Here is a 25,443-nt window from a genome sequence, read left to right as displayed (position 1 = left end):
ACATTCACATTGGCTAGAATTTGATCAACGATTTGGACGGTTCATAAAATCGTTATTAATCATTCCATTAGGTGACAAAAAGGTAACTTAAAAGATGGACACAACGAACGCTTTTTAAACTCTTGAAAAGCTACAGAATAATTACAGTCGTTGAATGAATTTCCAAATTAAAGTTCTATTTCTAGCCAGTAGATGGCAGCAACACCACGCAGGCTGTCGCCTTAAGGCTAAAAAAAAATATTTTTGTGCATTACAATTGTGAAATAGTGTTTGTTACACTTTCTCTAGGAAAATCTCCAATTTGAATTTTTGGAAAGCAATACTAATGTAACCACTTGTACTCCACAAAAATTCCCCAAACCACTCGAAGGCTTTTGGCTCTTTCTGCGAGGACCTACATCATGAAAGGCCATTTTATTCAATGACAGCAATTGTTTATATACTCTTCCTTTTCTAGCTGACAATCCGTGTAGCGAACCAACAGCCCAGACTTTGTGTCTGGGAAATTGGTCATGCCACCATAATGGGAGTCACGCGGAGGCCCAACATGCAAGCGAGGCTTTGGAGGAAAACAACCGTCCTCCTCTCCATCGCGTGTCTGCGTGTTGATCTTGGAAGTGTCTGCAACGACGCTCTTTGGGATCATGCAAGTCGCTGCAGTGGAGCAGCACCAAGTGATGGCATCATGGAGAGCACGTGTCTTCTTCAGTGAATTAGCCTGAGAAGAGAGCATCGTTCGTCAAAGTATCAGCCAGTCAAAGGATTCGCATCACTTGACTTGTGTTTTAGCTTCCTTAAAACGGATCATCTTTGGTGGTTGATGGTTAGAAGACGCTGTCTTGAGCAGAGAGCAAAGCAGCGGGTTACCATGGCGACTAACTTCAAAATCAGCGTGACTGCATGTAAGTTATTCGGATGTTATTGTATTTTTTTAGATATTATTCCCATGTTTCTACAGCAAAAACATGCTGTACCCTACTTGTAGTGCTGTCACTTGGTCGATTTTTGTTTATTTGCGATTACAGTGATCCCTCGCTACTTCGCGTTTCGTTTATCGCGGCTTCACTACATCGCGGATTTTTTTTTCCAAATTAAAAAAAACATTTAAAAGTCAAAATAAAACTTCTAAATTGAGGAAACGTGTCTAACCTTTAGGACAATGTAGTATTGCTCTAAATGTTCGTTTAGATTCCGTTTTCGCGTGTTAGCACGATCGCGAATTGGCATCTTTCTGCTAACTCGTTAGCCTGCCCAGTACTTCTTGTTGGTGACCATACTTCGCGGATTTCACTTATCGCGGGGGTTTTTTGGAACCAATTATCCACGATAAACGAGGCATTACTGTACTTTACTTTGTGTTGCCAGCATAAAATTCACTTTTGATTGCTCTTCGTGAGCTTTACCATCTTCATTGCAGCTGATTGTTGAATGAAAGGTGCTGCGAGTGAGTTGCCAATTGTCAAGGTGTTGATGTCAGCAGGGGTGCTGGCGCTTTGCATGTGGGTGGCACCGCTGCGAACCCCTTCGGGCACCACGCCCAATATCAAACACATCGTGATGGGCAGGTGCTTCAACTACATCACACTCGTCAACCCCGGCATCAGGTAAGCCGACCTGCATCATCCAAAGCGTCTCACAGTTCGACCGATTGAAATTTGCATGAGAACTAATTGGTGTCAATTTGCGTGCGCAGGTCGGACTGCGAGGAGATCTGGCAAGCGTTCGAGGAGGCGGTATTGGGGCAGACGTCGTGCGATGTAGCCGCCGAGCGCTATCGCCGCATGTTTCAAGCCATGCCGCAAATGGGGGCCTGCGACCGGGTAACAAGAGTTTGATGCTTTGTCAGGTTACGCACCTATAATTGACTTGTCGCCATTTTGTGGCCTCCTGGAATTTTGTTAAGCAGAGCTGGGTAGGTTCATTAAGGCAAAAGTAGTGCTTTGCCGCCATCTTACTGCATGAACCGCATCTATATTGAAGCAAGTTGAGGAGAATGTCAAAGTAATGTTTACCAATATTGACAAATGTTTTTTTGAAAATTCAGTTCCTGTTGTGGAGCAAGACGAGGATGCTGATTCAGGACTACACGGCAGTGGCGCGTGACCTGTGGACGCTGGAGGACACGCTAGCGGGTTACATGTTCAACGACCTCGTCTGGTGTGGCCAGCGGGAAGACTCGGGTACGCCGCTTCCTGTCAAGTGGTCGCCAGGCAGCCAATCGCCACACCGCACCGTCTCACTGCCATCTCTTTCAGATTTCAATTTCGGATCGTGTCCCGAGTGGTCGGCGTGTTTGCATCATCCCGTGAACTCCTTGTGGAGGCAAGCCTCCAAAAATGTGAGTTTGGCATCAGCAAACATGTGATCTTAAATTGGATTTTTGGGGGCATCATTTATTTTTTTTGCTGTAATCTTGGGGAATAACCAACAATTTATCTGTACCGTATTTTCCTGACTATAAGGCGCACCGGACTATAAGGCGCACCTTCAATGAATGGCCCATTTTAAAACGTTGTCCTTGTATAAGGCGCACCGGACTATAAGGTGCACCGTTAATGCATCATGTCAGATTTTTAGTCCTAATCAAATCATTCTCTATTTTATCTTTTTTATTTCAACTTCAGACGAAACAAATTACTTTATAATCACAAAATAATGATCCATAGTCTTTTTGATTCATGATTCGGAGTCTTCAGCGGGCCACTTATGATTGATTTCATGACACAATGCTTCGGGCTAGTTTAAATTTAGGAATTTGGTCCATATATAAGGTGCACCGGGCTATAAGGCTTTTGAGATAATTTTTAGTTTTTAGGTGCGCGTTATAGTCCGGAAAATATGGTACTTTTTTTTTCAGAGAATAAAGTGGTGTTTTGCAAAAAAAAAAAAAAAAAAGCTGTTTTGGGCAGAAGAATTTGACTGATTATTTTTTAGAGGAGATTGTGCATCTTTTGCAGAAGACACGAGGTCATAAAAATGTCAACATGAATCATTTTCTTTCAAAGAAAGATTTGTTATTTTACAAGAAGAGGGTTAGGTTCAAAGCCTGTAAATGTCGGAAAGTTGCGAGAACAGTCGTGCTTTCTTCATGTGATATTTTTCCTGAGAAAAAGTTGAAATCAGGTCTTATTTTTCCTAAGAATCTACATTGTGCTTTTCTTGTGGTGTTTGTCAGTTTGCTGAAATGGCGTGCGGCAACGTCACCGTGGTGCTGAATGGCTCCATTGAGAAGGCCTTCAACAGGAACAGGTCCCCTCATTTGCACCGCCTTCCAACTCTAGCGTGACTCCCGCTTAATTTCCAAGTTGTCCTTGTTTCCCTTTTGCCATGCAGCATGTTTGGAAGCGTGGAGCTGGACAGTCTGAATCCACTGAGGGTCCGCTATGTCAACATCAAGGTGGTCCCCAATCTGGACGGCCCCTTTATGTGAGCACATTCAAATTGTCTTGTGATTTTCGAACATACACAAAAAAAAAAACACAGCTGGTGTTGCAATACTCACAGGTTTCGATTTTTCCTCCCGTAGAGAATCCTGCACAAAGGGCTCCGTCGTTGACTTGATCCACATCCTGCAGGCCCGCGGATTCCGATGGACATGCTCCGATAACGACCGGTGAGCCACCATCGACTCACTCTCGTCTTTTCACGGCCTAACTTGGGAAAATGCGTCCGCAGCATTCTGACCATGCTCCAATGCGTCCGCAAGCCGGACCACTCGGCGTGCCGGATCCACGCCGACAGCCAGGCAGTCAAGTGACATATTTTGCTGTCCCGAGACAAACTTTGTGAAAGAGAATCATATTCTGACAATCTTAATCGTGTTTTTCATGTCCTTTTATATAAAGATTTCAAAATAAAGCTGAATTTTTACAAAATGTTTCTGTTTAAATCTTAGGAAAGATAAATGTATGCTTTTTTTTAAATGACGTGAAAAGTGTCACATTCTGACAAGGATATCGGTATTTAAAAAGATTGTTGGAATACAGAAGAATTCTTGTCGTTTTAGTACAATGTACCAACAAATGCACGTCAGGTGCAGTTCTTATTTTCGTCCACTCGAGGTCACTGTGTCTTTAAAAGGCAGCCTGGCAAAAAGTGTCCCACTAGCTAGCGCTTGAGTTGACGATAGCAGATTTACCTTTTGATCTCTTCCCAAAAAAAAAAAAAAATTGTTTGCATAGTGAAACATACATTCAGATATTCAGTAAAATGTAGCTCAATCTCATGGTAGATTTGTAAAAACTAGACAGTATATAAAAAAAATATTGTCCTTCCTTTGGCTGCTGCTGCTGTATTGCACTCAAGGCGTCCCTTTTTTGTGTGGACCAGAACCTGCGTGGTGTCCGGCCTAGCTGCCGCCCTCACCTGTCCCGCCTTCGCTGCTACGAGATCACCGCTGAAACACAAAAATAATATTAATAAGAAGAATAAAAGCCACATTTGTCAAGAGGAATCGGTGGCCGTACGTGTATCCGTTTGTGGCTTCTGGCAAATGTAGCTAATGAGGTCTTCACAGGAGAAATCGTTCCACAGGCCGTTGTGGGTGAGGCCGGCGCAGTTCTCACCGCTCTCGTGGCCGTGCCCCCAGTTGTCGGGCTGACCGGGCTTCCACTTCCTGCAGGGGGCGCACAACATCAAAACACAAACACACTGCGGTCAGAGACAGTCGAGCTGCGTCCATTGCTGGGTTTCGTTCTGTCCAGAAGTGAAATCCTGGAGTACTGACGTGAAAGCTGGGTAGCTCCCGTCCAGCCAGCGCCACACGTTCTCCTCCGCCCGATCCGTCAGGCCGATCCAGAAGTAGCCCTTGCCGCTTGTCTGCTTCTGCAGCCATTCCTGAAGACAAGACGAATAAAAATATATATATTTTACTATTTTTTTTATTTGTTTTCTTTGAACAATGTTCTTTTTTTTCCAAGACTGAACAAAGCTCACCTGTTCATCCACGTCGTGGATAATCACCAAAGACGCAGAGCTTCGTTGGCAAGCGGTCATTGCGTCATCGAAGCTGTGCAAGTATTTGGAGAATGTGTAGCACTTGTGCCTGTAGTGAAGCCACTCGGGTGGACAACCTGAAGAACAATCAATCATATCGTCGCATCGTTGACAATCGTAGACGCTTTAGTGCGATGACTGACTGCGGTCATACCTGAGGCCCCTGCTGCCGGAGCGAGCGCCTCATCTTGGAGCGACACTGGGCTTACGGGGATGGAAACTCCCGGGGGTCCAGGTGGCCCCGCAGGCCCCACTGGTCCCTGCAGTCCCCTGGGCCCCTGTTCTCCAGCTGGGCCTATCGGACCCCGGATGCCCGGGGGCCCCTGCGCCCCTTGAGGACCAGGCTGGCCGTCTCTACCGGGCAGGCCCGCAGTGCCCGGCTCGCCTTTACCTCCAGAAGGTCCAGCCCGTCCACCGGATCCCCTGGGGCCCTTGGACCCTGGGTTGCCTGGGACGCCCGGAATGCCCCTTATGCCCGGAAGACCCGGCGGGCCCGGAATTCCTTGCTCTCCTCTTGTCCCTCGTAACCCAGCGACACCTTTGTCCCCTTTCTCACCCTTCTGGCCTGATTGACCAATTGGTCCTGGAGGTCCTTTGTCCCCTCGTGGCCCTTTGGGACCAGGAGGACCTGAAAAGGAAATGCAGTCTTAGGAAAGGAACAAGTCCCAGTTTGGCTGGTGGGTGAGCTGGAGCCGATTGTACCTTGTAGTATGGTGAAGTTAGTGATCAGTTGGGAGTGCTTGGTGTCCACCAGCTTCATCTCCTCCATGATGATAGAGAGGCTGGTGACCTCTTTATCCAAGCGTGCCGCCAGTTCCTCCTGCTGGGATCGGAGTCCGGCCGCATCCACCCTCATGTCGACCACGCTGCCGTTGAGGCCGACGAGTAAGTCCGAGTGACGAGCGACCGTCTCGGAGCACCTGCGCAGGGCGTTGAGGTTGAGGTTGATGGCGCCCAGGAGCTGCGTGGTGAAGCTGACGTTGCCCGTCACGCGGTCCAGAGCCTCCTCCGATTGGTCCAGCCGCACCTCCAGATGCTCCAATTTTGATGAGGTGAGATTGCTGAAGACCCTATGCTGGTCCAGGATCTGCTTCAGGGACTGGTCATGGACGTCGGCCAAGCTGCTGGTGTTCTGCAGTTGGCCAGACACCGAGGCCAGCTGGGACGCCACCTCCTCCAAGCTGTCGTTGTTGGCTTTGGACAGCACCGAGGCGTTTGTTGCCAGAACCTGCAGGTTGTACACTTTAACCCGAAGCCACTCGGTGTCGCTGAGCGTCTGTCTGGCGGTCTGCTCCAGACTTTGAAAGTCGCTGCGGACTTTCTGGACGTTCTGCCCGGTGTCATCCACGGAGCGGTGCAGAGCCTCGATGAGGCCGCGTTGCTGCGCCTGCGTCAGGTTCAGCCCGCCGATGGTCAGCAAGACCTGGTTCTGGAGCTTGGCTTGCCGTTGGAGCTCCCTCTGCAGCCGGCCCGTGTCATCACGCAGACCCCCGAGGACGCCGCCGTAGGAGTGCAGGGTGCCGTTGACGAAGCGCAGGGCAGCCTCGTTTCCGTCCAGAAGAGCCCGCACGGAGGCCTGGCTGCTCTGGATTTCTGAGCCCAAGTTTTGCAGCTGGCTCAGTTTGAACTGGTCGCTGTGGAGATGCTCCTCCATGGCCGACAGTTGCCTCTGGAGCGCCGACACCTTACTCTTGAAGGCATGGATCGCCGTGGTGGCGTTCTCCGACTTTTCTCCACTCTGATCATCTGAAGAGGAAATTTGCCTCGTTTCAAAATCTTCACGATACAAACTGATGATTAGCACTTACCGAGCTTTTTCAAGTCAGTCTCCACGGCAATAATCTTCCCGCCATAATTGGCGATGCCTTCCGAAACGCTGTCCACTCTTTGCACCACTGTCCCAAAAGACAAGTCAAAGGTGAGCACGGCCTCGGTGTACTTTCGTCGAGACATCAGTTATGAAAAAGGATCAGCGGAGACCCAAGCAACTTTGGAGCAAATCTCTGCGCATTTCTCGTAGACATGCAATAACGGTGCAAGTGATTAGTCCAAGTCCCGGGATTAAGTCAAGCAAAGTAAATAACATCAGCTTTAATGAGGTTTACTTTTGGAAAGAGATACAAAGATGGCCTGGGGGGGTCGGTGACAGAGACGGAGGATGGAGGACCTTCCCCCAAGACAGGAGGTGACCTGCCAGGAGGGGTCTTTAGTAAACAAGGGGGGCAGGGGATCAAAGACAAGCCAGGGGGAGGCCTCTTCACGCCCCCACAGGCGACACGGGCGTTCATTTCCTCTGGAATGCGTCTGGGATTGCAACGAGGCAGCCCGCTGCCAGCGCCAACCTCGCCGGGAGGCCGCGCTCTTAAAACCGGGGACCACTTTGGGTCTCTTTGCTATCGTGACGGGAGATGGGCGCTTGCCAAACAGGACCAGACAGGAGATTAGCCTGGGAAATGCGGCTAGTTAGCTTAGCTTCTCTCTACCATTGCGGCTGATGGAGCCCATCAAAAAAACAATTACTCAAATCAAAAGGTGAAACGAGGTGAAAACGTGACCCCTCTGCCACTTTCATTTCCGAACCAGAACCGATTGGGCCACAAGACAGGCTGACCTTATTTAGCCTTTGCTTGTGTCAATCCGGTCAGAGAGAGGTCACCTAGCGAGAAGCGTGGTGGATCTAGCTACGCGAGCATCCGGACCCGCGTCGGCCGAGCCGAGGTTCCCTTGACGGTTTTGCTCCGGTGCCAGTAAAAACCCAAATTGGCCCGAGTTGCACTGCCTTCGCTCACGGCCCATCTGGGATCGATTAGCTCGGCATGAAAGCGTGCAGCAGAGAGCGTGAGGGTGACACGGAGACGTAAAGATAAGCCCCTGAACATATTAACCTAACTTCACCATCTGAAAAAAAACATACAAGGGGCGGGGCGGATGCATATGTGCATGTGGCAATGTTTATGACAATTATGGTCGGGGCATTCAGGGTCCAGTTCCCAGAAAGGCCAAACCCGGCCTCGCAAAGGACACAAGGCGGGCGTGCTCGATCTGCTCGAACTTCTCTTCCTGGTACCGAAGCAAATAAAATGTGTTTATTAGTAAGCTTTTGGAAGGTTGGCTTTTGTTCCCTTTGTACCGGGCCAAGACTGCTGACTCCAACTTGACTTTTTACCGCACAGCGATAAGTTTCCCCACCGCTGTTTCGCTGTCTTTCAACGAAGCTCAAGAAACATCGCCAGCGATGGACAAGAATTCTTCTTTAAAAACGGCGATCCAATTTCAAGTGAAACATTCTGGATCTTACCTTTATATCCGAGAACGGCGACGGCCACGGTGAGGAGGGTGCACAGCACGTAGAGCAAGGCGATGGAGGTCTTCAGTGCCCATTCCTTCTTACACTTGGTGCACTGGGTGCCCTCCTGGATGGCTGTCGGAGGAGGGGAGGGGGTGAAATGCAATTCATTACATTGTGCTTTTACACAAAGACAAGCAAAGCCCAAAAGCAGCCACGAGCTTTGTGTCATGAGCACGATTCCCACATCTGGACAAACGAGGGCCTGGGGTCTACATGAAACGGTTCCCCTTTGCCCCCCCCTCCTCCCGGGCGGCGAAGGGGCAAGGGGACACCAAAACAAACTCCTCCCCCGCAAAGCTGTTTACACAAATGCTGTTTTTTTCCCCCCGTGTGCAGCGCCAGTAAAAAGATTTCAAAAAATGTTGGCGGGGCTTCAGGCCCAAGGAGTTGCACCGCTAGGGGGCGACCACGAGTCTTAACTTCTTGCTTCACCTTTAAGCGCAGGAGGAGCAATTTATTCATTTCAAACGTTTATTTACCGGCAATAGCTGTCAGGGTTTCCGTGGTAACAAAAGCGATGAGGTCACAAGCGCTGGGCCTCCCTTTTAACGCCCTCAACAGACATGCAGGAGCCGGATCGAGTCGTAAAGGACAAATCAATGAATTAAGGCCAATATGACAATGAAAAGTAATTGAATTAGCGAGTAAACGTCCCGTCCGGCTTTAAGCAACCTCAAACCTCAACGTGGGGGGATTGCGCAACATTTGGCAAGTTTGTGAGGCCCCCATGATGACTCATACACATTTTGGTTTTCTGCCTGCGCTGCCTCACAATGGCATGTCAGTTTTGTGTGCGCGCTCATCGACTCGCACGGTTGACTTTCGGTGACCTCGCAGGGTGGCCTCGCTCCAAAAACAAACTCCAAATAAAGATAACTTCCACGTATGTAGAATTGGCCACAACCGGGATTCCCAAACTGGATAGCGCGGTGGAGTAGTGGTTTGCATTTTCGCTCTGGTCAGATCTTGCTGAATAGAGTTGATCATTTCTTTCTACCTGCCAATGACGCAATGAGAGGAAATGTGGAATTAGGGTCCAAATTCCTCCAAGTTCATGGGAGGGCTCTGGGGTCTTAGTAAAAAAAAAAAAAAAAAAAAAGTGTGGCTTCGTTTTTATGAAGCTTGATGGAAACCAAACGCTTGCATCAAGTGGGCTTGCGGTTGCGAGTGAGCGTCAAAAAAACGACTGCCAGAGAACGCCGATTTTTTTTTTTTAAATCTCTGGAAGGTAAGAAATAGAACACTGTGATGGATGAGCTGTTGAAGCCTGTTACAGTCATCGACACGAGATTCGCCAAGATTGTGACATCATCCAGTTAAGGAACGAGGAAGACAAGGTCTTTTGGACAGGCTGTGTCAGAAAATGCAGTTAGAGCAGGAGAATGTTGACACAAAATGCCACAAAAAAAAATTATATCTGTCAATAAAAAGTTAGTTAGCATCCCAGCAGCATCCAACACTCCCTCGCTCCATTTTCAGCCCGCCACCTCCCTCAAGCCAGGAGGCCTCGCTGGGCTCTGCAAAGATTTCGAAAGACAAACAAGTCGACTTTCCAAAAAACTACATCAACAGCGGAGTTGGGATCGGGAAGCGGAGGGGATTTGGGGGGCCCGCCGAGTGACTCGGGCTTCGGTTACAAAGCAAAACATAGCAGTTGAAACACTCCGAGGCTCGTGTGTGCGTGCGTGTGTGTGTGTGTGTGTGTGTGTGGCCTACTGGCTGAAAAGCGCCTCATTAGCATCTAGAAAATTACAACACTGAACGCAATGCGATACCGACAAAACGAGGTCAGCATAAAAAGCCGACTCGGGATGATTCAATCGACTAAAAACAACATCATTCAAAAACTGCTGTTCTTCTAGCGGCTTCCACTCCAACTTTGATCATCATTAACTTTGAGGTACAAAAGCCTGGAAAACATCTTTGTGGTCCAAAAGGCAACTTAGACGATCCCAATCCAAAAAAAGTGAAAAATGTCCCGATGCAGCCAAAGCTGAGGCAAGTGCTTCAAAGTCAAATAAACAGCTTCATGTCGCTAAGATGGAATCAAATAAATAACATGGTCGCTCTGATGAGCAGCTGGGATAATAAAGGACGACCTCCTCCCCAGGAAAAAGCCAAATTCGCGGCATGGCTTGGCTGATGGAAACATTTTGTTCTTCTGATCAAGTTCAGCTTCTTGAATCACCAAAGGACTTTACATTAAAGAAAAAAAACCCTACCCATCCCTCTCGGCCTTCGAAATGCTAATCTACCTCCGTGTCCAAAAACAGAGTCCAGCATGGAACAATTTGCTATTCAAGATATGAAGTTCAAATAGCTGACTCATCTCGATTTTTCATGTTCTTCCAAGCGAATGTAAACATGCCAAGCTACAGTTCCTCGCCTGCTGCGGAATCCAGGAAGTCATAAAAGAATCACGCAGAGTTGAGTAACATTGAATCGGATGCGACCGACTGAAAAAGTTTATATTCGGCTCTCGTCGTCCACTCAAGACAAGAAGATGAGGTCAAATGTTAAGTGAGAATTCACGGCCGTGTGGAGTAGCAGAAAAGACCGGCCAAAGTGTTTAGAGCAGACGGTGTCATCATTGCGGATGTCTCACAGACGACAACTCGGACCTAGCTCGGAACCTTCAATGACATGGCCGAGCTTCCAAAAGCACCACGAGCGACCGGCCGGGCGACGATGGAAAAGTTAAGAAGCATCGTGGGTGCCTTCTGGGTGGCCTGGCATGTCTGCGGTCTGGGAGTCAACGAGGGGGCGGGGCCTTCCCGATCGGAACCACGGCAGGCGAGCTGGAACTGTGCGGCGCCACCTTGAAGAGCACGAGCATGTCGGATGAACCCACACCAGAACACTCAGGACAGAACTTTTCAGGTTCCAAACCAGCGTTGATTTTGGCATGGTAATTTTTGTAGTAAAATGAAAAAGAATCCCCAAATCCATTGTTAAAGTGCGTCTGTGTGTTCCGCTGCTGGGAAGCCATTTTAGTGCTCGCAAATATAAAGCCATTACGTCAGGTGAGGCACCGAGCACGAGTCCTAGCTTGCCAACAATTTTATCGCATTTCCATAGGAGACGTTAAAAGAACACAGGTGCCTCGGATTGCTTCCCGCTGTACCAAATCGATGAGTCAGACCCTGGAAGGGAGAAAAAAAAAAAAAAAAAACGGCTCCCCTGACATCTGCATGCGGGTCACGTCAAGGACAGCGAGGTCGTTACGATGCGAGTCGCAGAGACGGAGGCCCGGCGGGTCGGGAGTTCTCGCGAGTGCTGCTTTTCATCAGTCGCAGAAGAAAATATGAAAGAGGAGGAAGGCCACACAGGAAACAATTGACTCATCTGGTTTTTGCCTTCTTTGCCGACTGACCAATCCGAGCCACATATCAAACAGACTACGGTTTTATCTCAGGTTTCTTCCTGATTCTTCCTTCCCGGGTGTTTCGCTCCAGCTGACTCTTTTAACGTCCAATCTCTTATCTTGTCAGCCTGGAGCTGATGGCTCCACTTCCTCCGACAACGGCTGCATCTCTTCCAGCTTCCCCCACTTGACTCCCTTCCCGTCTCCCCGGGATGAAATATCGCCTCGTCGGCTTCCCGGCTCGCCTCCCCGCCGCCGGGCTGTACATCATCTCATTTTTTGTTTACACACATTCACACCCAAATATGACATACGAGACATGCGGCTGACGTTGAACAGGATTTGTTTCTGCTCTCTCGTTTCTGTTTTTTTTTTTTTTCCGCTGTCCGGCGAATACGGCAACGGGAAAGTCTGACAGTGAACGAGTCAAAGCGTTCAAATGTATAAACAACCGCGAGGCAGAACTAAAGGAGACCACAACAAAACACTGTATGTTAGAAAAGACAACCACAAAACCACTGCTGAAAGAATCCCAAATTCCTGGCACGCCATCAAACATGGCTGAGCGTCACATGACCGCCTGTGTTAAACTCATCATGCTGCTGAGTGATGGGAACAACACGACAGAATTTTTGGATGGACGAGTTGTTGCGTTTTAGGCGTCGGCAAGAATAAAATGATTTCTGACGTGCGAATATCCGTGCTATAGAAACCGATGTTTGCTGTTGAGTAATACGCTTATAATATATTGTTTCTATTTTATGTTGTACAGTGATCCCTCGCTACTTCGCGTTTCATTTATCGCAGCTTCAGAACATCGCGGATTTTTTTTTCCCAAATTAAAAAAACATTTAAAAGTCAAAATAAAACTTCTAAATTGAGGAAACGTGTCTAACCTTTAGGACAATGTAGTATTGCTCCAAATGTTCGTTTATGTTCCTTTAGAAGTCCGTTTTCGCGTGTTAGCACGATCGCGAGTTAGCATCTTTCCGCTAACTCGTTAGCCTGCCCAGTACTTCTTGTTGGTGGCCATACTTCGTGGATTTCACTTATCACGGGTGGTTTTTGGAACCAATTATCCGCGATAAACGAGGGATTACTGTATTTATTATTTCTTAGTATGACAGAAAATGTTGATTGATCTAAGTGGGCGTGGCTTAATAAGAGGCCCTCCTCCACGCAGTTGCAGTGAGTGGTGTGTTAACATTTTCATTTCCAAATGACTGAGCAGGCTGAGCGTGCGACGTAGTATACGAAAAGGCTCAGTCAGGTGGAGAGCATTCGTTTTACCTCGACGACGCCCCCTGCAGAGAATAACAAACACATTTGGACCTTGAGTACCATGGCAGCCGTCCAGGCCTTCCAGATGATTTCACTCAGTGCACGTACATTGTGTGTGTGTTTCATCTGGCATGCAAGTCATACAAATGTCTTTCTGTGCATTTGCGTAAATCTACCTCATGTGCGCATACCTTCTGCATGATGTTTGGGTAAGATAGAGAATGAGAACCTAGCGCGGTCGCCGACCTAATCGTAGATCTCAGAGGCTGAAGATTGCGGAGGTGGAGGAACAACAGCAAAGCAAAACAATCCTGTCCAGAGTTTGTCAGAATAAAAGACTTCCCCCGCGCACCTCATGGCTTTCTAATCTAAACCGCGGCTCCGACTGAGGCTGGCAAAAACAAACAGGATGCTCCTCCTCGGCTGACTCGGATGACAGGGAATGCGTTTGAAAAGCGTTTGAAGGCTCCTCTGGCTCTGAAAACCTCCCCCAAAAGACGAAACGCCGCCGAAGCATGAACCCCAATTGTGTGAGTAAGAATATTTGACCTTGCTCCAAAAATTGCAACGGAGCATCCCGGTGAGAAGTTGTGGATCAGAAAATACATATTGCGTGTATCGGTGCAGAAAATGTGGGCCGGAGGAGTTTACTCACCAAAGCGCTTGTATCCAAAAGACTGTACTTCCTCCTCGTCTGCAAAATCGTCTGCAAGACATCAGAAACACGTCACATAAATTGTCTGAAACTGAAATGTTTACATGATACATTGTGATGACAAACAATCTTTTAAGATTGTAAAAATCTCTATGTGTGTGCTGGAACCCAAGACCAGGATTAGAACATTATGGTTTAATGGTAAACAGATGGTTTGTGTGTGGGTGAAGGGGGGGGGGGGGGGGGGTCTCATGGGGAAGGGACTGATGAGATGTCTTGGTGAGGGAGCGAGGGGTCACTTTACTATGAAACTCGTAGTGATGTCAAGAATGCATCACTTTGTGGCACTATTGCAGGAAGGTGCTAACAATGCTAGCACGCATTTTTTCAGACACCAATAAATAATCACTCAAAAGTTTTGAGTCAAAATCACAGTAAGTCACTGTAACATTTCGCCCATTTGGAAAATTAATGCTGCCCGTAAATATACGGAAAAAGTCTACAGACCTCAGTGAAATGTATTGCACATAATATAAATAAAAATTTAACCAAATAAGTGCCTAAAAAGTCTAAATGCAAATGTACCGGTCTTGAACCTTAAATAGACTGAAGCCACATAATGACGATTATCATGATGAAGGGAATATTACCTTTCATTGCGTTTTGATATCTCGCTGGGACAGAAGAAGACACGAGGATCGCTGTCCGTCACTTCATGCGCATCTCAGCATCAGGTACAGAGTGGAACAAAAGTAAAAGTTTCCCAAGTTTACGAACGACTATTCCTTAAAATGATACTAACAGTAATAATAAAATCAAACCAAAGAGGTAATAGCCATCTACACTTGTCGTTGGAATCCCATCGTTCTGATGCTTTCGTCTTCTGCAGCACTGATGGGATGTTTCTGGTTCTGTCTCCTCTCGCTGTCTCTTGACTGCGAGGAGAAGTCAAGCGAGGTGTTACAATTTCCGGTGTTCTTTTCAAAATTAAAGTCTAAAACGGAAATTCGGTGTTTGACATTTATTAGTTCGTCAAAAGCTATGAAAGGCAGATATATTGTTGAAAATGGGTTTAAACGTGTATATGTTTATGAAAGTTACATTTTAACATTAGAAAACGTGAACGTATGTTTTGTTTTTCATGCACATACATGCATTTTCTAATTATTTTACTATTAAAATATGGAATATTAAACATTTGTCTCCTCATATTTTATTTTAATTACTTTTGATTTTTATATTCATCCACGAATGAGCTGGCTCATCTGTTCGTTTCCAAAATGAAAAATATTCCTCGAGCACAAACGTTTGCCCACTCCTGCTATCCTGCAGGCTGACTTGACCCGTCCAGAGCATCACTCTCCCACCAGGTGCTTTCAACTCCTTCCTGCCCCCGCACCCCTGGGGGGGACACTGCTCCAAATCAGCCGGAGATGAGATTAGGTTACCAGGCGGTGATGGCAATCGCGTCGCCACGCTCCCTCAAAATCTGGTGCTCATTACAGTTAATTTCTTAAAAGGCCTCACTAAACACGGATCGAGTGACATTTTCCTGCTCACTTCCTGTGGTTTTACACATTTGATTTTCCATTGGCTTGCTTTTACAGTTGTGCGAATTGTTTAGTGTGTTGTCTAAACAACACTTTTTATGTAGGCTTTTATGAGACTTTGAATGCACTTGCATATTACCATATGACGCCTTTGAGTCCTTGCACGTGCTAGAGAAGCCTCTGCGTGCAGTTGTAAGAATACGTTGTAAGAAACAAGCACACAAACAAAACAAAAATCCAAATGTCATCTACACACAGCAGTGTGTCTTTCATATGATCAAACACTACCAAATGAAGACACTCGACTTGCGAAACAGTGACATCTTGTGGCAGCTTTGGAGCTTGGAGATTAAGTGCCTTTGAAACCTTATAACGAAGATGATTCACTAAAATTACAGCTGATGAAAGTTAAAATTGAAAGTTAAAATTCTCTCTTTTGACCACATGGTGTTAAAAGAAAACCGCGGAACCTTTGAGTTTTTCAAGTGTAATTTAGTTTAAATAAAGTTCGACCGGATATTTACGGCAAGCGCGACTTTTTCTTCTCGCGAGACTTCACCCCAAAACAAGGAAGTTCTTCGCGCTCTGCGATTGGCTGATATCCGATATTTGCATATTTGGTGGGAAGTTCTGCAGCGACATCTTCAAGAACACAAGTGATACCTTTACATTTTTATTCGACTCTCTTTTATTCATACGCAAAATGCTCTCCGCGCTGGACCAACCAAGCGGGGAACCCAGTGGAAATAACCCACAGGAAGAGAAGAAGAGCTTGCCGGGTTTCTTTTGCGACGAACGGGGGTATCTGAACCAAGTGGCGTTCATCCTGGAGCATGGCCGCAAGAAGGGAGACCGAACCGGTACCGGCGTCATCTCTGTGTTCGGCGCCCAGGCTCGGTACAACCTCCGCGGTAAGTAAGGCTCGCTCGAACACAAGCTTCTTTTTCAATCCATTGCTGTTTATGTTACTAACCTGCCCCCGTTTTGCTTTATAGATCAATTTCCTTTGCTGACAACCAAAAAAGTATTTTGGAAAGGTATCCTTGAAGAGTTGCTTTGGTTTATCAAGGTGGGTCTACGAGGGGAAGTAAACTATTCTTTGTTTAAGGCAGACATGGCCATTTCATTATAAATTCCTCTCAGTGTTTTTTATATATGACTGTATATTTGGTTGAGTAATTTTAACGTTGTCTGTATTAATAGTTAAAATCCTCCCTGTACCACCACAGACAGAACATTTAAATATCATACCAAAATCGCATTTCATTGATACCCATTTCTAGATAAATTGGATAATTTGGTTTTGAGGAGGGGAGTGCAATGGTACTGACAGGATGCTGATATGATTGTGTCATTATCTTATTATCAACGATGGGATGTTCCATGATTTGTGTCGCCAGGGGTCGACGAATTCCAAGGAGTTGTCGGAGAAAGGCGTGAAGATTTGGGACGCCAACGGCTCGCGTAGCTTCCTGGACAAGTGCGGCTTCACTGAGCGCGAGGAGGGCGACCTGGGCCCCGTCTACGGCTTCCAGTGGCGACACTTTGGCGCCGAGTACACTAACATGCATGCCGGTACCACTCCTGTAGCTTTTTAAATTCTTTAGAGCCTCCCATGAGTGTTTCCTTCAGTGGTGGTGGTAGCAGTTGAAATTATAAATATCTATTTAATTTTTAGATGCTGATGGCCTCGTGTCTGTTTGAATAATAGTTTTAATGAAACTTTGTAGTGACTCGACAGACCTTGTGTGGGCTTCATTTTGTCTTTTTTGTGCCTCAGATTACACAGGGCAAGGCGTGGACCAGCTACAGAAGGTCATCGACACCATTAAGAGTAATCCAGAGGACAGACGTATCATCATGTGCGCGTGGAACCCTAAAGGTGCAGACAAACTCACCAAGTCAAGACCCTGGAGGTCCATTTAGTTTTTACCCACAAATCATTTTGTTCACCATGCTCAACTTTTTCTTCGTACCTTTTGATTGTGTGACGTGTCAGACTTGCCACTGATGGCGCTGCCGCCCTGCCACGCCCTGTGCCAGTTCTACGTGTGCGATGGCGAGCTGTCTTGTCAGCTGTACCAGCGCTCAGGCGACATGGGGCTGGGCGTGCCCTTCAACATCGCTAGCTACGCCCTCCTCACGTACATGATCGCGCACATCACGGGCCTCCAGCCCGGCGACTTTGTCCACACGTTGGGCGACGCCCACATCTATGTCAACCACGTGGAGCCGTTGAAAGTGCAGGTAGCCTTCGAAAAGCCGCCCAATCAGTCTCTAGCCTGCCTGGATTCTCATTAACATTGCTCTCGCTTGATTGGCAGCTGCAGAGGGAGATCCGCCCCTTCCCCAAATTGAAGATCCTGCGAAAAGTGGAGCGCATTGACGATTTCCGCGCCGATGACTTTGAGATTGTGGACTACAACCCGCACCCGGCCATTAAGATGGATATGGCTGTGTGAGACCTGTTGCTTTTTTAGTCAGAAATTGTCAAAAAAAGACTCATAAACACCTCATAAAGTTCATGTTGCAAAGAAGACAGTCATGCTGACAGAACTGAAGAAGACTCCTCCTCTTACTCAGTAAGTTGTTGGAATATTACTCTTTTTTTTTGGTTGTTCGAGGGTAAGAATGTAGGTGATATGTAGTAAGTGCTTGAAAATGGCGGCCTTTAATATAGGCTAGCTGTCAAGTCATGCAAGGGAATTTGATGTGGCTCTGGTTATTATGGCGACTAAACTCAAGTCATTCGGCAAACCCTAATGTTGCCCTTTTCAAGCCGTGTTTAAAAAATAAGCAGATAAGCTAACCTTCCTTTGTATTCATGTTTATGTTAGTTTTTTAAATAAAATGTGCGGTGGGCTTTGATTTGCATACGTGTTTTTTTTTTTATCATTGTCTAGCATCTATAAATGACAAGCAATGTGTGATTTGTGTCAAAATGATAGAAACGGCTTCTAAAAGCAAAATAATGAAGATTGGAAACGATACCTACCAATTTTAGCTGACATGCTGCAGTAATCCCTAGATGTGTTCCTTCTCCTCTAGGGGGCAGTGTGAAGCAGACCAAGTCCAACTCATTCCTTTATTGTACAAATTCCCATGGTGAGTTTTCTCCTTTGATCATTTGCAGTTAGCTTACATGAAAAAAGTATCTCGAAGCTTAATAAGGTTATTCCCACGATGGCTACATAAACAAGTTCATGTATCTTGCTTGTCTTGACGTACACGTACTGCAGATAGCTGCAAGGTTCAATCATATGTTGAAGAGGTTTAGTCAGAATGTGCAGCATTTTTTTTTTTTTTTTTTAATAAGCAACAAGATACAATTCAATGAAAAAGTTGCCATTGTGGGCACATCTGACTTTGAAAGGCCTTTGAATGCGTGGTTCTTCTGAAAGCAAGCAACCACCTAGTATGGACAACGTGCTAGGACAGAAGGCCGTTCGTCCCCGGCGGGAATCTCCATTCCAGCTTTATTCATAATTGATGCTTCCAATGCATAATTTATCCGCCTACCTTGTCAAACATGGCAACAAATCGAGTCGAATCTCAAATTTGCAGCTACGGGCTGCAGCGAGATTGCTGAGGGTATTATGCAACTTGATGCCCAGCTTAACAGTCATCCCCCCTCCCCCCCGTGGTGATCCATACTATAGGTTCTCCCCGGGCTGGTACTGGGGCTCCGTGGCAGTGAAGTAGTCCTCGAGGAAAGACTGGATGTACTCAAAGGTGGGCCGCTCGTCGGCCTCCTCCTTCCAGCACAGCTTCATCATGTCGTGCAGCGATTCGGGGCAACCCTGCGGGCATGGCATGCGGTAGCCGCGCTCCACCTGCTCCAGGACTTCGCGGTTCACCATACCTGCAGGGAAAGCCAGCCCATCACCCGATTGGTGAGGTGAGAAAAACATCTTTTGGTTTGCAACAACAAAAACAAATTGTTTGCACTTCATGGAAACTTACAGCAATAACTTCAAATGTATTCAAAGCTAATCATTTTGTCACATGCCAACAACTGAATGCCATTGTGCTGGTCTTTCAGGTTTACCCGCCTGAGCCATGAAAGCTCTCTCCACTCCTTTCAGCTCCTCAGTACGTCATTAATATCAGTCGTTCTTTGCAGAGGAGACGTCGCATGAATGTGAGTACTGTTATATTGTCTTTCTACATGTGTTGCTGCACTCTTTGTGTTCCAGTCGTTGGGTTATAGCGATTAACTGTAATATGATGCATAGCTGTAGATTAAATATACAAAAATGAACACCAAATGTATATAACTTTTAACACGTGATGCAGTAATTTCAACCATAAAAATGTCCAAATGTTTATGAGTCAAAGCACAAATTATTTTCATGAACTATCCAATGGGAGGGGTTCTCACCTGGGTAGGGCACTCTGCCCTTTGTGACAAGCTCGGTGATCAAGATGCCGAACGACCACACATCCGACTTGATGGTGAAGCGTCCGTACAGTGCCGCCTCCGGTGCCGTCCACTTAATGGGGAATTTGGCTCCTGGATGGGACGTAACTGACATTAGCTCCACTGGAGGGCGCCAAAGTGTCCTATTCTGAAAGCTTAACTCTATCGGGCCATTTCAATTTCCTCCAAATGCCATAGTGGAGTTTTCATTCCATATTAAAAGTACTTTAGAAGAGCTTGACACAAAATGTTGATTAGTGGTGGCATATTTTCCCCCTCACCTTGCCTCGCCGTGTACTCGTTGTCCTCGATTAACCTGGCCAGACCAAAGTCTGCAATCTTGCACACCAGGTTGTCACCCACCAGGATGTTGGCGGCCCGCAGGTCTCGGTGGATATAGTTCATCCTCTCGATGAACGCCATGCCGTCGGCGATCTTAGAAAAATGTAATAAGCAAGTAAATCGTTTGCTACATACATGAGTGAGCCATTGTGAAGTTATCAAATCAAAGATCAACTAAACTACAACGTGATGTCACCTGTGCGGCCATGTCCACCAGCAGGGGAAGCTTCAGGAATTTTCCGTCACCTTCTTTGAGGAAGTCCAGTAAGCTGCCTGTTAAATAAAAAAAAAAAAAATCAAATTAAGTCCTAAAATGGCTGCAAGGGCAACCAGTGAATGCATACAAATGTGCCACCATTATGCGGGGCTCTTATTAGCATGTCATAAATAGTCACTGAAGCTCGTTTTATTGTCTCTACCAATTTGCAGCAGAGGAGAACAGTGTCATGTCACCAAATGCACGTAAACCCTTCAAGGTCCAAAGCAAAAACCCCGCCAGGTCCTATTTTTCTAAGCAAACAGAATTTAAATGTCCGTGAATATTTTTCCCTGGGACATTGCTGGGAAAAAGAAAAGAAAAGACAAGCAGAGTGGGAGGGTTGACTTCTTGAACGTGGCAGGCTCGGGCTTGATGCGTTTAAAAATAGAGCACAGGAAACGCAATCGTGCGCTATACGCTCTCATGGGATATCAGTTTAGCTCCCGACTGGAAAGGGAGAAGCCCCCTCCTCAACGTTCGTGCGTGCGCACGTACCTTTGGCCATGTACTCTGTGACTATGTAGATGGGCTCCTCGGAGACGACGGCGTAGAGCGGCACCAGTTTGTCGTGACGAAGCTTCTTCATGATCTGAGCCTCCTGCAGGAAGGCCTCGGGCGACATGGTGCCCGGCTTGAGCGTTTTGATGGCCACTTTGGTGGTGCCGTTCCACGTGCCTGGCGGTGACGAGCGACAACGGACGTTAATGGTTATCGCTCGCTAACGTGCCGTCATCGGTGCAGCGCTCGGTTTAAGTTTGCGTTCCAACGTACCCATCCAGACTTCTCCAAAGCAGCCCTGGCCCAGCTTGAGCTCCAATCTAAGGGACTCTCGCGGGATCTCCCAGGCATCCTTGGCGAGACCTTGCGTCTGAGGTTTGACGGTGGGGCAAACGCTGGTCAGCTTGTGGCAGAGGCCGTCGGCGTGCTCTGCCATATCGGACGGGAAAACGTTTCTTGACACGTCGCCCGACGTTTGTGGTGCTAGCACGTGGTGGCCTACCCGAATAGTGTTTGACCAGCTTCTGTAAAGTGTCAAACTGTGCTCGCGTGGTGATATAGTAGCCGCCGCTGTCCAGCTTGCGGATCTTGTAGTGCTTCACATTGTCGCCTCTGCTTTCGTCCCAGTCGCGGATGGAGAGCGAAAAAGCACCTGGACAGCAAGACCGTCGAGATACGATTAATGTGAGACGAAAGCAGGAAGTGGACGACCATGTCGTCACCTTTGGTGGTTTCGCTTTCTCGCGCCAGGAACGTCCCTCGATGGTTTCCTGGATTCAGCAGCAATCTCTCCGCATCTTTCCGGCCCATTTTACCAAAATACCACCTGGGCAGACAGACAAGTCGATAAGCTATTTAATCCTGGTGATGAAGAGATGAGCTAGTTGCTAGCGGATGCTAGCTGTTGACACAGCTCACTTACTCTTCCGCCTGTATGGAGTCTGCGGGGGCCACGTAGTTGCTCGGGATGTAACCTTTTTTGCCGCTGGTGATGGAGCGAGCTTCCCACCAGTCTCCTTCCCTGCGGAGGCAACGGGCCGCCAATCAAGCGCTACGCTTTGCTTGCTGAGGCCGCACGCTTGTTACGGGGGACACGAGCGTACGTATTGTTGATGATCTGGAAGCGATCGCCTTTCTTGAACGACAGGTCGTCCGACGTTCTAGCTTCGTAGTCGTAGAGCGCCACGAAGAAGGTCACGCCGCCTTCAATGCGCAAAAGTATCGAGACACAGCCTGAATCGTTTCTTATCAAGGCACCAGTGTGCTTGATGTTTTGACTTACTTGGGACAGAACCTGTGAAGGAGTTGGACACAGGGCCGGTGAAGGCCGACGCCCCCCCGAAAGGGGTCATGCCAGCTGAAGACCCCCCAAAGGGCGTGAAGGCAGAGTTGAAGTTGGTGGCTCCGGAACAGGAGGAGGCGGAGGGTGCTAGACCGGGTTGTAGCTGGGTGGGATCAGGCCCGTAGTGGCCCACGTGGGGCGTCGCCGCGGCAACGTTGGGGTCGGACAGCAAAGTGTTGTCCGCGCCGTACTTGCTGGCGGCCCCTTTGTCCTCTTTGCTCTTGACGCAGCCCATGGCGGCGGCGCCCTGCTGTGACAGACGCAACAGCTCATCGGATTAAAACGCAGCCTTCGTAACACATCGTGTCCTAAAATCAAACGTCATGTCGTGCGTGCCCTGACATTATCTCCCAAATCACTGTTGTTGTCACTAAAACCGTAAGCCATGTGGCAACTGGGACATATGCGCCATAAATCCGCTTTGGACCAGTCCCGCTAGCCACTGGGCTAGCTCTCAATTACGCTTCAGTTTCTTTTTCTACCCAACTTAGGACGGTTTGGAAAGTGACATGACTCGACGGAGGCTCTGCATTCAATATCAAACTGAAGATGGCTGATGTCGCTGTGAACAGTTGCAGTGTTTTTTTTTTGCTGTGGTCGCCAAAGGCCTCGTGCCCGACCGCACCGCCAGATTGAAAACATCAGCGCGGTTTTCGGTCCTCCTTCCGGCATTAGCGGCATTCTTCTCTGACACGCTTGTAAAGAAGGCTTAGAAGGGGGGGGTGGGGGTAGCTCGGATTGATTAGCAAGCCACGACACGGAGGGTTAATTGGCCTGCTCGTATTTGGTTCTAAGATCAATTTGCCAAGTGGTGACTTCGGGGAGGAGCGCCAGGGGGAGTTCACAGGGTTCTCGCAGCTCTACTGCAAAAGTAAACATCAAAATCAGCAAAAAAAAAAAAAACGATTGTGACTTGTTTTAGGGGCAACAGTAGGTTGGGTTGTTGGTCGGTTGGCAGAAAACATGCCAACTTCAGCAGATGGAACGAGAAGGAAGATTACCAGAATAGAGGATTTGCTTTAAGAGGATCATAAAAAAGAAGAAAAAAAAAAACTGAGCTCATTCATCATGACACAATGAGTTTCAATCTGATGACCCATTTTATGGGGCAACCCACCAGTTGGACTCAAAAACCACAACATTTAAAGCTCCGCCTCCCAAAGGAAAATGACTTTTAACACTAAAGAACGCCTAATTCCTACATTGCGATTGAGACTAACTGAAGTGAGGGTTCCCATGCAGGTCGAATTAGCGCATCCATATCAAAATATCAATATGTGCTCCCCCGGAGGATCTTTCATTTAAAAATCCAGTCGATTCCGTCAAAGAGCGCTGCGAGCCGTGGGACGGCAAGAAAAATCCGCCTCGCTCTAATTATTGGAACACATTTTCATTAGGAACAACATCCCGTTAGCCCGAGGGAACTCGACCTACTATTCTGCTTCGCATACAAACGTGCCTCAAAAGACACAATAGCCAAGGAAGGTGAGGAGTTGACCAGAAAGGAGGCCTATGTGTAATCAAGCACAAATAAAATTCTACGGTACAACACCTTCCGATATTTTGATGTTAAATTGTATTAAGGCTAACTGCGTGCCAGTTTAAAATGTGCTCACTTTCTACTCAGGCTGAATAAGTAGCATGAATTTGGCTATTCGTGTAAAAGTAAAAGCCTCATTGACACTTTCAATTTTGATAGCCTGCAGGTCTTCATTCATTTCCATCTCGGTGGGTTTGGTGAAAAAGTGCTATTGCTCTCATAAGCTTGAATGAATATAATAATAATATATATGTATATGGAACCCAGTTGGAGCTTCAAGCTTTTGCTTGGACAAAACACTCAAAAATTGGCGACCCCTCCCAATAAATAAATAGATGACAGATAACCCAATTTTGGGGCCCCGAGCCACAGTTTGTGTACCCCATCCAGAGCGTAGCATTGCCTGGAATGGGTGTCCGTGTCCCAATACTTTTGTCACCTTTGCTGCATACTGATGACTTCTTTGTTGATGCCAGGCCCACCCACGTGACAAAGACCACTTTGCATTTGTCCTTACCTTCCTTCCTTTTGGGTCTTCTTCTCGCCGCCTTTCTTCTTGTCTGACAGTTACACAAATGGAAAAAGAAAAAAGAAAGGGGGAAAAAAAGAGCTATTCCAAGCGGAAGCGATCCGCCCTCATCGTGCGTGCATGCGTGCACCGTTAAGTAGAAAGCAATGTGCTGATGGGGTGCAGCATGCTCCAGTCAGCTCCCCGTCAGCTGGTGCTCGCGTTCCTTTTGGACGCGGACGCTCGCGCGCGGCGCGGCGGCAGCATGTCCCGACTGACACGGGCCTCGAAGGGCGAGCGGAGCTGAGATTTGTGGCCGGGCCTGCTCCTCTGCTGCCGCTCCGCTCTGCTGCTGCAGCTTGAGGACACAACGTGCACAATGAAACAGAAGGAGCTCACACGCATCCAAAAGAGAAACGGAGGGAGGGGGTCTCAACGCTTAAAGGACGCTGGTTGACATAAGTGGAGCTTTAGCGACCTCAAATGGAGATTCCATGCTAGTACAACTGTCAGAAAAGAACGAAGTCACCAGCGCCGGCGATTCGCTATAAATAGCATCGCTGCTAAAATTGCACTTTTCAAATCGTCGCTTCCTCGAGATTTATTTATTTTCAATCTATTAACACTGAATGTCAGTTAGCAGTTTATCGGACATTGTTGATTGACTTCCATCATGCTCACTTTGATGTTAAAATGTTTTTTTTTTTAATTCATGCACATGGAGAGCGCTCATTTAATATAGTCTCGTGGTAGACGTGACGTGGATCTGAGAGAACCTGGTGTACCTGATTATTTGACCATATAGTGCACATTCCTTCTTAGGCCACTAGGAGGCAATGTTTCTCAAGAATGATAATGCATTTTGAGAATCGCCGTAATCTCGCAGTGATGTGCACTCATTGTAATTTTCTGCATTCATCTATTTTTGCTCTTTCACTTTTATTGTCACTTTACTTTATTTCCTTTACAATTGAGTGCCATGGAACGAATGAACTTCTCTGGATGGCCTCAAATTTGAAATCAGTAACTTTTGGGAAAAAAGGACTTCAAGCGTGGCTGTTGGAGCATGAGACGTTCACGTGTTGAAAACCAAGGCAGTATGATTTAAAAAAAAAAATTAGAATCAATTATGAATCAAATTATGAAAACGAGCCAAAACATACTTCGCTACGATTACATAAACGCATCTATCTCATCTACCGGGCTACATAAACTCGACAGTGCTTGTAAATTATTAATAACCACACTATTAATATCCTGACAAAAACTTGATGACTCATATCCTAACATGGGACTTTTTTTTTTGCATTTCAGCACTTGGACAGCGCCCCCCACCTACC

At 47.1% G+C, this 25,443-nt stretch overlaps 4 protein-coding genes across 5 annotated transcripts; 2 read left to right on the top strand and 2 right to left on the bottom strand.

The window, feature by feature from the left end:
* Positions 1 to 3: 3 nt before the first annotated feature.
* LOC148380992 (ADP-ribosyl cyclase/cyclic ADP-ribose hydrolase 1) lies at positions 4 to 3,875 on the top strand. Of its 2 annotated transcripts, none has more exons than XM_088363318.1 (9): positions 4 to 902; positions 1,481 to 1,604; positions 1,694 to 1,820; positions 2,045 to 2,180; positions 2,256 to 2,338; positions 3,176 to 3,249; positions 3,334 to 3,426; positions 3,527 to 3,613; positions 3,676 to 3,875. In XM_088363318.1, exons 1-9 carry the CDS (start codon positions 821 to 823, stop codon positions 3,755 to 3,757), a joined length of 888 nt encoding a protein of 295 aa, XP_088219444.1. In that variant the 5' UTR covers positions 4 to 820; the 3' UTR covers positions 3,758 to 3,875. The 2 variants fall into 2 exon arrangements, with proteins under 2 accessions (XP_088219444.1, XP_088219443.1); XM_088363317.1 differs by having other exon boundaries at positions 1,478 to 1,604.
* Positions 3,817 to 14,316, bottom strand: LOC148380991 (collectin-12-like). The gene is made up of 10 exons (XM_088363316.1): positions 14,295 to 14,316; positions 13,645 to 13,695; positions 8,294 to 8,416; positions 6,804 to 6,890; positions 5,698 to 6,741; positions 5,150 to 5,623; positions 4,936 to 5,072; positions 4,727 to 4,836; positions 4,467 to 4,615; positions 3,817 to 4,396 (listed from the first exon to the last, which is right to left on the bottom strand). Exons 1-10 carry the CDS (start codon positions 14,299 to 14,301, stop codon positions 4,383 to 4,385), a joined length of 2,196 nt encoding a protein of 731 aa, XP_088219442.1. The 5' UTR covers positions 14,302 to 14,316; the 3' UTR covers positions 3,817 to 4,382.
* A 1,477-nt stretch (positions 14,317 to 15,793) lies between these two features.
* On the top strand, positions 15,794 to 18,062 carry tyms (thymidylate synthetase). Its single transcript, XM_088363346.1, has 6 exons — positions 15,794 to 16,105; positions 16,190 to 16,263; positions 16,595 to 16,769; positions 16,975 to 17,076; positions 17,194 to 17,441; positions 17,519 to 18,062. Exons 1-6 carry the CDS (start codon positions 15,898 to 15,900, stop codon positions 17,654 to 17,656), a joined length of 945 nt encoding a protein of 314 aa, XP_088219472.1. The 5' UTR covers positions 15,794 to 15,897; the 3' UTR covers positions 17,657 to 18,062.
* A 203-nt stretch (positions 18,063 to 18,265) lies between these two features.
* LOC148380989 (tyrosine-protein kinase yes-like) lies at positions 18,266 to 24,519 on the bottom strand. Its single transcript, XM_088363344.1, has 12 exons — positions 24,113 to 24,519; positions 21,996 to 22,305; positions 21,817 to 21,916; positions 21,636 to 21,734; positions 21,436 to 21,539; positions 21,216 to 21,365; positions 20,987 to 21,142; positions 20,711 to 20,890; positions 20,153 to 20,229; positions 19,896 to 20,049; positions 19,576 to 19,707; positions 18,266 to 19,056 (listed from the first exon to the last, which is right to left on the bottom strand). The coding sequence occupies exons 2-12, from the start codon at positions 22,288 to 22,290 to the stop codon at positions 18,848 to 18,850; spliced, it is 1,656 nt and encodes a 551-aa protein (XP_088219470.1). The 5' UTR covers positions 22,291 to 22,305; positions 24,113 to 24,519; the 3' UTR covers positions 18,266 to 18,847.
* Positions 24,520 to 25,443: the final 924 nt, after the last annotated feature.

Source organism: Syngnathus floridae, chromosome 20 (assembly GCF_059516105.1).
Source record: "Syngnathus floridae isolate MCC-2025c chromosome 20, RoL_Sflo_1.0, whole genome shotgun sequence".
Taxonomy (NCBI): Eukaryota; Metazoa; Chordata; class Actinopteri; order Syngnathiformes; family Syngnathidae; genus Syngnathus; species Syngnathus floridae.
This window is presented reverse-complemented; position numbering and strand designations above follow the sequence as displayed.

Coding starts and splice junctions, on each gene's coding strand:
- LOC148380992 (XM_088363317.1), top strand. CDS start 821: ATGGTTAGAAGACGCTGTCTTGAGCAGAGAGCAAAGCAGCGGGTTACC. Junction 2,339..3,175: donor GGAGGCAAGCCTCCAAAAAT/GTGAGTTTGGCA, acceptor GGTGTTTGTCAG/TTTGCTGAAATGGCGTGCGG. Junction 3,614..3,675: donor ACATGCTCCGATAACGACCG/GTGAGCCACCAT, acceptor ATGCGTCCGCAG/CATTCTGACCATGCTCCAAT.
- LOC148380991 (XM_088363316.1), bottom strand. Junction 6,742..6,803: donor GACTGACTTGAAAAAGCTCG/GTAAGTGCTAAT, acceptor TTTCCTCTTCAG/ATGATCAGAGTGGAGAAAAG. Junction 4,616..4,726: donor GGGAGCTACCCAGCTTTCAC/GTCAGTACTCCA, acceptor CGCCCCCTGCAG/GAAGTGGAAGCCCGGTCAGC.
- tyms (XM_088363346.1), top strand. CDS start 15,898: ATGCTCTCCGCGCTGGACCAACCAAGCGGGGAACCCAGTGGAAATAAC. Junction 16,264..16,594: donor AGTTGCTTTGGTTTATCAAG/GTGGGTCTACGA, acceptor TTGTGTCGCCAG/GGGTCGACGAATTCCAAGGA. Junction 17,077..17,193: donor GTGCGCGTGGAACCCTAAAG/GTGCAGACAAAC, acceptor GTGACGTGTCAG/ACTTGCCACTGATGGCGCTG.
- LOC148380989 (XM_088363344.1), bottom strand. CDS start 22,290: ATGGGCTGCGTCAAGAGCAAAGAGGACAAAGGGGCCGCCAGCAAGTAC. Junction 20,230..20,710: donor CACAGAGTACATGGCCAAAG/GTACGTGCGCAC, acceptor TTTATTTAACAG/GCAGCTTACTGGACTTCCTC. Junction 20,050..20,152: donor TGGTGGACATGGCCGCACAG/GTGACATCACGT, acceptor CATTTTTCTAAG/ATCGCCGACGGCATGGCGTT.